Here is a 12686-nt window from a genome sequence, read left to right as displayed (position 1 = left end):
TCTTTGCCAGTTTATTGGCACACACACCCCTTCCATTTCCCAACTTCTTCATATGGAAATGCCGTTCAAACTTTCCCCCTCACGGAGGTGGTGGCACTCCATCGAAGAGCCTCGCCTCCAGAAGATGCTATTGTAGGCTCCGTCGTTTAGGGCGCTTTGCCCGCCCTTCTCCATCGAGAGGATGGACCTTACGAGCTCTTCCGTCTGGAGCCGGATGTCCCCCGAACCTGCTGGAGAGTCGGCAAAGCTTTGAGATGCAGATATGTAATACAAGAGTAAGCTTTGTTACCCGCTATCTTTGGCGCGGGCTTCCAAAAGCGCAGTTTCCTCTTTTCTCAAAGGGATGAGCGCGATGAATTTCGGGATCGCCTTCTTCCCGTGCGGGATGGCTTTGCGTGGTTGTGCTTGGGATAGCGATTGATGGATGCTTGCTTGTCTTATAATGAAATATATATATATATATATATATATATATATATATATATATATATATATATATATATATATATATATATATATATATATATATATTGAGCCACAAATTTCGTTCAGTATCCAGTTCACTATACCTCGGGTATAACTTACGCCAAAGGGGAATTATAATTAATAAGTGATTCGTCACCAGTTGTATCCGAACTATCGCCGGGTTGGGAGACAACGTCACACAATGACTTTTGAGCATTGGTCCCTCAAGAACGGTACAAATTAATGTCGACTCTGCTGCACATATGCCTATTTGATTCAGGTTTTAGTTTTCTGTAAAAGAAAACTATTGTGCCTGCTTTGTCTGTCCGTCCGCACTTTTTCTGTCACTTTTTCTGTCCGCCCTCAGATCCTAAAAACTGCTGAGGATAGAGGGCTGCAAATTGATATATTGATCATCCACCCGCCAGTCATCAAGCACACCAAATTGCAGCCCTCTAGCCTCAGTGGTTTTTTATTTTATTTACGGTTAAAGTTAGGTATAATCGTACATCTGGGAACAATATAGGACAGGCCACCTCCGGGCCGTGGTTAAAGTTTCATGGGCCGCGGATCATACATCATTATACCTAGACCACTGAAAGACTGATCTGTTTTCGGTGGCCTTGATTATACGCTGTAGCGGCTGTACAGGAAACTCGATTGCGCCGAAGAAACTTCGGCACATTTTTCACTACTTTGCATTTAATATCGATATCAACATACCTCTACCGTGATAGCTGATTGGTAGGTGTGTAACATGTCTAATTATGAATTTTTGTCACAAACACCATGTCTTTTTTATATTCACAAATATTAAGCCACAAATGTCTTTTAATACCTCAAGAATTACTTGCAGCTTATCTTAAAATAAATTTAGCGACCCTTTGTTTCGTGAGGAAGTCCCTCAGTTAACTATTCATGTTAAGGTTCCTGTCACTGCTTTACACCATAGACTGGGAAATCAGAAGATTTTTGAACATCAGAGAAATGTGATTTTATGTTGTTACTTGAAACAAATGTATTTAAGGAATGGAGAATTTTTTACTTTTTGAATTTTCGAGATAATGGTATTTTGTGACCTTTTTTCAATAAAGCTCACAAAGAAATAACCTCACTAACAAAATGTAAGCTTGTGTTTGTGTATGAGAGAGAGAGAGAGAGAGAGAGAGAGAGAGAGAGAGAGAGAGAGAGAGAGAGAGAGAGAGAGAGAGAGAGGGTTGGGGATCCTTGCTATTCATTGCAGTAAACACGGCCATTGATGTATTCCTCCACCAGTCAACATTCGTTTCACCCTTTCATTAGATCCAGACCACTCGCCTGGACTGTGCTATGGTCCAGAGTTTCCCTGGATCAGATTAACTTCGCCTTGACATTGCGAGGATGGCAGTTTAACAACGGTCAGGCAAGTGCTACAGTTAAAATGAAGGTCTTTCTTTTGATTAACTTACGATTTGTGTTGGCCTTTATCTTATTTTCACGTTAATGTTAGCTATGAGACTTGAGAAAATGCACTGAGGTTCATAATGGGTTTTTACTGCTCATGATTTCCTTCTTTGATTCTTTAATTCCGTCAGCTCCTCTGGGTCTTTGTGAAATTCAGGTGAAATTATAGAACAAATTATCATTAGGTTGTAAGGATGAACTTGACATATTTCTGGGTAATTAAGACTGCGTACGGTACACTGTACGTTTATTGTGGATATGTAGTTTAAAATTAGGTACACTTTATCAGTTATAGTTTTTATGTAGTTCTCATTCACTAAAGCTTTAATGTCACTAATATGATTGTATCTAATGTATTATACATCCAGCGTACCTTTGACTATGTATACAGTGACTACAGCCAAAATGTTGTGTACATTTTCTGAGGGAAAATTAACGTAGAATCAGTAAGAGGAAGACTTATAAAAAAAAAAGAAAAGAAAGGAAATTTCTAGAGACACCTCTCTCCCAGCTCCTCGTAGAATCTGACGCTAGGGATAAGGAAAGTCATTTAGGATGGGGCCAGGTCTCGTAAGGAGAACAAATTTATCTTTGGCAAACGAGAAGGAATGGCTGGATAATTTTGCACCCGAGCACTTTCTTTGTCTCCTTTTATACACCCACGAACAAACACACACACATACACACCTACACGTACATATATATATATATATATATATATATATATATATATATATATATATATATATATATATATATATATATATATATATATATGTTAGAAACAATCGTTTGTCGATTGTTCCCTTGGTGATTGTTGCCTCCTTTTGTTTTTTTTGTTTTTCTTGTTGGCGAGTTGACGTGTGGTGGACGGTGTCAGACTTCGCCAGTCAGGTCCAGGTCAGCAGCAGGTCACGGCAGTAGAGCAGCGGAGAACATACTTTGGACGCGATGGTTGTCGTATCGGCTCTGTCGGGAGTCAGTCTGGGAGAACTGTTTCTGAGGACGTGATGGTTGCCGTGTCGGCTCTGTTTAGTTGTCCAGCAGTGTTGGTTTTACAGTTCTCGATTTTTTTTCCTTTATGCTGCTTGTTCATTATTTATTGTTACTATTGTTGTTTATGATTTTATGCTGCCTGTGTCTTATGATTTTTTTTCGTATTTATGTGAATTTTATGTTGCTGTCATGTGTTTTGTTCATTGATTTTGGTATTTTAAGTTTTTGTTCTCTCCTGGACCTGACTCACTTGTAAATTTTTGTAAATAAATTAATTTTAGGTAACTTTTTGTATTTGTTCTGCTCCTCTCTCCTTTGTTTGTCACCTCTCGTCAGTCATTACAGCCCAATTGCTTGTTAATTGCTTGTTTCGTTTAGAACCTGTCGATCTCGAGAGGCGAGATCGTAATATTGGCGACCTTAGGCCAGGATTGGTTCTGTTTTGGCTGGCGGGGGTGTGGCAGCATCGGGGGAGTATTTTGTTTGTAAAAAAAAAAATTTTTTGTAATTTTTTTTTCTGTTAGGTGGGGAGGTGTTAGGAACAATCGTTTGTCGATTGTTCCCTTGGTGGATTGTTGCCTCCTTTTGTTTTTTTTGTTTTTCTTGTTGGCGAGTTGACGTGTGGTGGACGGTGTCAGACTTCGCCAGTCAGGTCCAGGTCAGCAGCAGGTCACGGCAGTAGAGCAGCTGAGAACATACTTTTGGACGCGATGGTTGTCGTATCGGCTCTGTCGTGGGAGTCCAGTCTGGGAGAACTGTTTCTGAGGACGTGATGGTTGCCGTGTCGGCTCTGTTTAGTTGTCCTGCAGTGTTGGTTTTTACAGTTCTCGATTTTTTTTTCCTTTATGCTGCTTGTTTATTATTTATTGTTACTATTGTTGTTTATGATTTTATGCTGCCTGTGTCTTATGATTTTTTTTCGTATTTATGTGAATTTTATGTTGCTGTCATGTGTTTTGTTCATTGATTTTGGTATTTTAAGTTTTTGTTCTCTCCTGGACCTGACTCACTTGTAAATTTTTGTAAATAAATTAATTTTAGGTAACTTTTTGTATTTGTTCTGCTCCTCTCTCCTTTGTTTGTCACCTCTCGTCAGTCATTACAGCCCAATTGCTTGTTAATTGCTTGTTTCGTTTAGAACCTGTCGATCTCGAGAGGCGAGATCGTAATAATATATATATATATATATATATATATATATATATATATATATATATATATATATATATATATATATATATATATATATATATATATATATATAATATATATAGAGGTATATATATACACACATACAAACTAAATATATTTATAATTTTACTGACACCTGAGTAAATGATAATGCACACCAGTTTCTTATGAAACCAGATTAATGTAAACCGTATTCAGCCGTATTTACAAATATTATTAAGTTGCTAAAGAAATCCAAGGTAAGTATGAATGTTCAGACTCTAGTCACCAGACCCCATTAAGCTGGCCTATAAACCCTCCGTCGTTGACATCTGGTTGGGTATTTTGGCGTCTCTTCCACGTCCTGACTCATTTTAAGACCCCTCCTCTCTCTCTCTCTCTCTCTCTCTCTCTCTCTCTCTCTCTCTCTCTCTCTCTCTCTGTAAAAACAAATCTTATGCTAGTTACTGTAATGGAGACTGTCCTGTAGGTTTTGACTTCTTAATTCAAGCCGTATCGAGGTACTTATTGTTTATTAAAGGGAAGGCTTTTGTTTGTGCATTTTATCTGAAACAAGTATGAGAGTAAGATGTGAATTTAGAGGAAGAGAGAGAGAATAGTCTTTGACATCCTGGAAAATTCATCTCTCTCTCTCTCTCTCTCTCTCTCTCTCTCTCTCTCTCTCTCTCTCTCTCTCTCTCTCTCTCTATACATATGTGTATCTATATATATATATATATATATATATATATATATATATATATATATATATATATTACTTAAAGATTTTTCGTACCTTAGTGATATTATCTCCTCAGTCCATTGTACATTCATTTTTGATAAATAAGCATGACGTCAGATTTTCAAATATTTTGGGTATTTTTACGGAAGATCAACTTAGAATGAGGGGTTGATTTTGGCCTACAAACTATAATTCAGTAAAATACGTCAATGTTAACATTTTTGCTTCTGTCATTTTTCTCTTTATTAGTCATGTCTTTTGAAATACCCTTGGCATATGTTTCGTTGTCACTGAAGGAAAACATGCCTGAATTCAACAGCATGATACATTTTGGTATTGAAGTAGTTTCGTTTTCCAACAGCTTTCGACATGGATAATAGTATGTCAAAGCTTGGGCTTGTAGCATTCTCCTGTCCGTTAGTTATTTTCTTTACATCAGTGGTTCTCAACCTGGAGGGCGCGCGCCCCTGGGGGCACGCCAGCAATTTCCAAGGGGGACGCGAGCCGTAGGGATAAATTAAAAATTCTCTAATTATATTCGCTATTCTCTTGACAAGAGTCGCTAAGAAGCAGTGTCAAGTATCTCACTAATTCATTCCCAAAAGAATTATTGTTTTTTTTTTTTATTTTCCTTTAAGTCTAGGAGGGAAATTTACTCATAGATGCAAGGAGGGCGTGGAGGGAAGGACCAACCCATAGAGTACTTGTGTTCCAACGCTAGTTTGATACTTGATAAAGGACATGCAATTCTTTTCGGATCATTTGGAAGAAGTTACGACGAACGACCTGTCACTTCAAAGAATGCACAATATTTGAGTATATTCAGAGCAGAGCATTGACTGTGAGCGGTGGCCTGTTATTATTACACACGCACACACACACAAAAATCAGTATTCAATTGTTAACGCATTAAAGGGAAGTCTAGCGTTTTCTCTTATATTAACTAATATTATACTTAAAGTATAGGTCACGAATTCAATTACTCCTGGTGTGTGATGAATGAGTGGCTCCAGTGAGCGTCACTGCTTATGGTGCGCGCACAACATGCTTCCCCCACCAGGATCGAATTCTTGTTGTTGTCCCGCTTCCAAATAGGCATTTGGTACGCACGCCATGGGAAGGTTTATGGAATATTGAATTGTTCTTTTATTGAGGAACGTCGAGTAACTCATAAAAATCTATATTGTTGGAACTGAAGTATTTAGCTGGGTACTAGTCGAGGGTAATTTTCCGCCTTTGGGGAGTTTGATGCTCACGAGGTCTAAATGTGATTATATAACGATTTGCTTGCTGCAGGCGAAGGAATTAATCTTCTTTGCTCGTATTAATTATTATGATGGGTATATAGGCTGGGTTTTGCCGAGAAGTTCTGATGAATCGCTTGCTCTTTCTTACAAGCAGTTTAGAATATTTCCTTCTAAATTTCAAATGTAGGTGGTTTGCTTTCACTCTGCGGCAAAATGTCATTTCTGAAAAAGTGAAGTATTCAGACTTCATGAGGCTGATCAAACATCACTTTTTTTTTAGCGTATTTTAGACCGTCAGTATTTATCGAAGAGAAAAAGAATCATATTACTAGTATGCTTTCATACAATAGCAAAACCTAGATTGTAACACCCATGCAAAATTAATATAATTATTACGTTTTTGTGCACCAATGCAGTTTTGGGGTACGGCACGCTTAGCAAGTATTTTAATGTCGTGTAATTACTATTGATGTTATTTTTTTGTAAAGCGAGGCTCATGGTGAAAACCATTCAAATTAAAGAGAAGGAAAAGAGAGAAAAAAAATTTCGGAGGAACGGTTCAGTATGTTGATTTTGATCCATTATTAATATGCAAATGAGACCTACCAAAAATGTTTGAAGTACACAACGGCATCATTTTTTTTTTTTTTTTAGTTTTCTGTAAAAGAAAACTATTGAGATGGCTATTTGCCTGTCCGTCCGGACTTTTTCTGTCCGCCCTCAGATCTTAAAAAGTACCAAGGCTAGAGGGCTGCAAAGTGGTATGTTGATCATCCACCTTCCAATCATCAAACATACTGAATTTTATCCCTCTAGCCTAAGTAGTATTTACTTTAATTCAGGTTAAAGTTAGCCATGATCGTGCGTCTGGCACAGCTTTAGGTGCCAACAACACAGGCCAAAATTGGGCTGTGGCTGAAATTTCATGAGTTTCATGGGCCGTGGCTGAAAGTTTCATACAGCATTATACGCTATACAGAAAACTCGATTGCGCCGAAGAAACTTGGGCGCATTTCTTACATGTTTATTTCATCTCCAAAGACATGAGACTTTACCTGGAGCAATATTCATTGTTATAGTTTTTAGAAAAGGTCTGTTGTCGGACCTGTATTTTCTCAAGATAGTTTCCCTGTAGGCAGTAGGTTTTAAGAATACGGCATTTCAGTACTTTAAACCGATGTTTTCCTATACCATTACGTAACTTATATTTTGTTCATTACGTTTCATAGCTGGTCAACCCGCCTCCGATCTTGGGTCCAAGTTTCATGACACCCTGGTGGTTTGTCGTCGATTTTCCTTGGTTCTTTATTTTATTTATATTTATTTGTTTATTTATTTTTGTGAGTTGTTTGGTTAACCTTTAGTACAGAAACTATGTCGGGAACTTTACAACAGATGACAAGGAAGTGATGTGCGATTTATTCTTAATATTGAGAATTACTGTATTTTTATTTTTTTTAAGATAATTGCGAATTTTATTCTTTTATTAAGATGATTCTAATGAATTGAGACTTGCAGCTGGTTTTAATTTGCGTCTGGGGAAACTATTCTCAAATGCAATCGAAGAATGCTGCAATTTCCTTTCCTTCAGATGTATTTTTTGATGGAAACAGTGTTTTAAGTGCTAAAGACATTTAATAATTCTTGAAAACTGCAATTTTACAACCCTGAATATGGTGAAAACTTTTGTGCTAAACGGTAAAAAGTATCAGTGTGCGCGTGGTTTAGTAATCAGAATTCTGTGGGCTACCTGGCAGGCATTTCTGCACTGCGATGTTATTTGCGAGATCTGGAGGTCCATTCTCTCTTAGTGCTTACCCAGTCGACCCAGCTGTAAATAAGTACCGGCGTTTAGCTGGGAGTCAAAGGTGGAGATGAAAGGAGCCGCCCACCTGTCCACAGTCCTGCTGCCCAGAATTCATGTCTAACTGCAAGACGTGATGAGTACACGTCTTTCGATGGTATGGAACTGAATTTGACTTCGAATAAGAATTCAGGTTGTTTTTATCAGATTATTTTTTTTATTACTTTTAGGTTGTGTGGCTGAGTAGATGGCGATTTTCTCTACTGTTACCTGTATGCCAAATGTGTTTCCTGTCTCCATGGAACATTAACTTTCATAATTGACATTTTAAACCCTTTCCACTTAAGAATTGAATCTTGTAAGTTTCACAAAGTGTGTTTTATAAACCCCACTTTTTACCCCATACTACCTTTTTGTGAAAAAATGTCGAGAACATTTGACATATTTTGTTCCGTTCACAGAGACATACGAGAACGTATTTGAAATGAAACTAATAGATAATATTTATATTTTGTGCCTGTACGTGTATGTGATCTTTATAAAAAAGTAGAAGTCAGTCGGTGCTCCGTTTCCTTTAATGTTGTTGTGATTTTAATGGAACCCTCTTCATGGAATTCTTTCTAAATTGCCTCCTTTTTTTCTGTTTTGTGTGTGCGCGTGCGTGCGCTTGTGTGTTGGAGACGGCGTTTGAATTTAAGAGTCCCATTATGGGAAAATGGCTTCATTCTTGTGAAGCTCATTAAAAGTAAATGCCTTGGGAGCCAGTGAGCCATTAGCCACTTGTTTATGTTGGACTTCATATTTGGGTGGGATTATTTTCATAAAGGGAAAGGTAATATCGCGGGCTTCGTAAACAATGAAAAGGGGATAACAGGGGCTACGGTGCCGCCATCTGGCTCCTCCAATTAGTGTCTGTGTCCGCCGTTAGTGGCGCTGTAAATGTTACGTGTGAACTGAGCCTCAGCTGCTGGTTGCTGGTGCTCAGGGCTTACAAAGGTCCTTTTAGGGACCTGCCTGAGGAAGCTTTGTTATCCATACGTGTCCTCTGTCGTAAAGGATTCTCTCATAATGACCTGGAGTAAAGAAAGTGAATCGAGTCGAGTCATGACGTCAAAAGCTAGTGCTTATGGCGAGTGATAATTTGACTCTTGTTGCTGGCTTTTAATGGGATCAGGTGGTACAGGGAATTTCTAAAATAAGAAAAATTGCAATATCCTTTTTCCTTCAGAGTTATGTGAATGTTCTCGAAGGTGATCGTTATTGCGTTTTGTGCGTATTTAGAGAGAGAAATTTTGAATGGCACTTCTGGAGTACTTGTGAACTTTATAAGTTATCGTGCAATATTCAGGTTGAAACTCTTCGCGTTTCTTAATGAGAATAACTGGGAATGATGGTTTATCATATGGACTTAGTTTTCTGGCTGTGTACTGTGCACATCGCATAAAAACTCTCCGTTTGTTTTTAATCTTGGAATATAGCAGTGGCAAACCAATTCAACTTGGTCATTTTAAGTATCTCTATTACATTATGAGAAATCGTTATCTTGGCATAAAATGTACATACCGATTTATTATTTTTAAGTGAATATTTTTAGTGTTTGATTTCAAATGAATGAAATCCTGCGTCATGTAACAACTACATAATCATCAAGAAATGTGAAGTAGCCTTAAACTCACGCCACTGCAAGTTAACTTATTTTTTTAAAAGAGCCATGTCGTTAGCGAGACATCGTTGTGCTCAAAGGGCCCCGGTAATTATCCTCTTGATATTCAGTTTAGCAGAAAGTGTAGACACGAGTTCATCTCATGAGAATTAAAGGAGGATTCGTCGTGAACAAGAAAGGAGAGGTGATTCTGAGGATGATATTTTACGGGACGTTAATTTTCCCGGGAAGTATAATGTTCTCATTTGGAAAATCTGCATGAGGATTTCACGTTTCGTGTAATTCAGGCGGAGATATTCCCAGGTCTGCTTGTAACCGGATTGGTTCCCAGAACTTTATTGAATTTGACTGTAATGATTTTTCGACAGAGAAACTCCCCAAGAGGAATTCAGTGGAATTAACAATCGCATTAACAGTAATGAATGTGAAGACCCAAAGGGTCAGTCAACTAGTCAAACAAATGAAGGTAGACGAAGCAGAAAAACTTTTGATTGAAATTTCATCGCATTTTTAATAGTCTTACAGCTGATTTAAGACTTATTAAGCCTGTTTCATTTTGAGTGATTTAGGATCGTCACACCATTTGTCAGTAAGGATGTTGTCACATGCTTAAAGTTTAAGTTCGGATTTCCGTTTCATTGGAAACAAAAGCATTTTCCTCTGTTTTTCATCGTGCTGTGCTCCTATTGTAAGTACATGTGCAGAATTCATTTTGCTACGCTTGCCTTTGCTGTGTCCATTTCCGGATTGTATATTATTTTGTGTACAATGTACAGTTCGTTAAAATGTTCATTTGCAAATAAGTGTTATTTTTGTGTATCGTTCTCTGTTTATCGGTGGTATCATAACTTGGACTATCTGTATCTTCAAATTAACGCTCAGTATGTACTTAAGTATCACTCTTCATCAGTATGGAACAGCAGTTGAGAAAAATCTCGAATATGAATTTGTGAAGTGACAAGTGAATGTGGTGTATGCCCGTGAGCCACTTTGTTAGAAAACAACACAATAAAATTGATATGTGAATTTTCTTAGCTCGTGACATTTAACCCAACATATTGTTTCTTTTTCCATTTGCAGTTTTGCGCCAATGACCCCGACACCTTTGTGGCAGCGTGCCAGCTAGCTGCCCCCAACTGCGACGCCGTGGACCTGAACTTGGGATGCCCTCAAGCTATAGCTCGTAGGGGGCATTACGGAGCCTTCCTTCAGGAAGACTGGGACCTCGTCAGGACGATGAGTAAGTTCTCGAGCTTCCTTCTTCTCTGTCGATTGCGTCAACGTTCCGACGTAGATTCATGTACTAGTTTATTGCAGTTGATGACCGATTGTAGAGTCTTTACTGGTTTGTTGCAGCCGATGTTATGAACGATTGTAGATTCATTTAATGGTTTATTGCAGCTGATTTTATGACCGATTGTAGATTCATTTACGGGTTTATTGCAGCTGATTTAATGACCGAGTGTAGATTCACTTAATGGTTTATTGCAGCTGATTTTATGACCGATTGTAGATTCACGTACGGGTTTATTGTAGCTGATTTAATGACCGATTGTAGAGACATCTGCTGGTTTATTGCAGGTGATGTTATGACCGATTGTAGATTCATTTAATGGTTTATTGCGGCTGATGTTATGACCGATTGTAGAATCATTTAATGGTTTATTGCAGCTGATGTTATGACCGATTGTAGATTCATTCAGTGGTTTATTGCAGGTGATGTTATGATCGATTGTAGATTCATTCAGGGGTTTATTGCGGTTGATTTTATGACCGATTATAGACCCATTCAGTGGTTTATTGCAGCTGATTTTATGACCGATTGTAGCCCCATTCAGTGGTTTATTGCAGCTGATTTTATGACCGATTGTAGACCCATTCAGGGGTTTATTGCAGCTGATTTTATGACCGATTGTAGCGGCGTATTTTACGTTGTTTATTTTATGTAGCAGCTAATTTCGATATTAATTGGTTTTCATCGTGTTTGAAACTAGATCAAAGCAACTCCGATAATTGAATATATTTTGTTGTGTGTGAGTTACATGCATATTGAAAATGTAAATACTTGTTTTCAAAATCAATACTTAATGATTCTCTCTCTCTCTCTCTCTCTCTCTCTCTCTCTCTCTCTCTCTCTCTCTCTCTCTCTCTCTCTCTCTCTCTCTCTCTCTCTCATTTATATATATATATATATATATATATATATATATATATATATATATATATATATATGTATGTATGTATAATATATATATATTATAATGTGTGTGTACGTGCACGTGTGGTGTGTTTGTGTGTATGTGTACATATAAAATAAAATATCAAATATAAGGGAAGGAGAATGAGATTTAGCCGCATGAATGTAAATATAAGTAATATCGATGAACTCAGGTATTAAGCCAACAGAAACGATTGCTTGTGAATTTCCACTTCTGCATGATATCTTGAGTGGCTGGAACGTTTCTTATGCCTGTTAGGAGCTTCTCAATAAGTGTTTGTTCAGCAGATAGAAAAGAAATCCTCGTGGCAGAACATAAGTCGTGCTTCGGGATAGTGGAGGGAAATATTCCCTGGTTACTAGGAGAAAATTCTGGGATAGACCAAAATTGGCCGATTTACACCTTGGGAGCCTGCTCTTCAGAATAAAATCGCCCACCTTCTGTCGGCTCTCTCTCTCTCTCTCTCTCTCTCTCTCTCTCTCTCTCTCTCTCTCTCACACACCTTTTTTTTTTTTAGGTAAACGAGTTTCTTGCATTTTCTATTTGGTATTTTCGGAGAGTTGTTAGGTCGTAAGACACTTAAGGGTAAGAAAAGGGTAAATCTTTGCATTTTCTAATATTTTGTGAGAGAGAGAGAGAGAGAGACTGGTGAAATTTTCCGTGAAAATTGTCGTTAGACCAAGAGTTACTAAACAAAATATTGTTGAGAAAATCCCCATCGTGAGACGGATTTCCAAGAACTCTGTGAATGTGTGTAGCATCGAGAAATCGGCGCTACTCTCTGATTCCTGCTCGAGGACGCTGCTTAGTGTAACTATAATATGCAGGCACTAACTGACCGATTTTCGTAAAGTTTTCTGTAAAAAAAAAAAAAAAAGTTCTCCGTAGGAGGTAATGCCGTCAGTACACCTCATGCGGTATACTGTAGGCATTACTT

General features: G+C 37.9%; 1 protein-coding gene across 6 annotated transcripts in view; it reads left to right on the top strand.

Moving 5' to 3' along the window:
- The window catches only part of Dus1 (Dihydrouridine synthase 1), a 592604-nt gene that overhangs the window by 554920 nt on the left and 24998 nt on the right, over window positions 1–12686 (top strand). For all 6 annotated transcript variants that reach the window (XM_067082566.1, XM_067082568.1, XM_067082570.1 and 3 more), the window contains one exon: window positions 10611–10770. In XM_067082566.1, the coding sequence (XP_066938667.1) occupies window positions 10611–10770 (160 nt within the window). The remainder of the gene's footprint in view (window positions 1–10610; window positions 10771–12686) is intronic.

Source organism: Macrobrachium rosenbergii, chromosome 39, assembly GCF_040412425.1.
Source record: "Macrobrachium rosenbergii isolate ZJJX-2024 chromosome 39, ASM4041242v1, whole genome shotgun sequence".
Taxonomy (NCBI): Eukaryota; Metazoa; Arthropoda; class Malacostraca; order Decapoda; family Palaemonidae; genus Macrobrachium; species Macrobrachium rosenbergii.
This window is presented reverse-complemented; position numbering and strand designations above follow the sequence as displayed.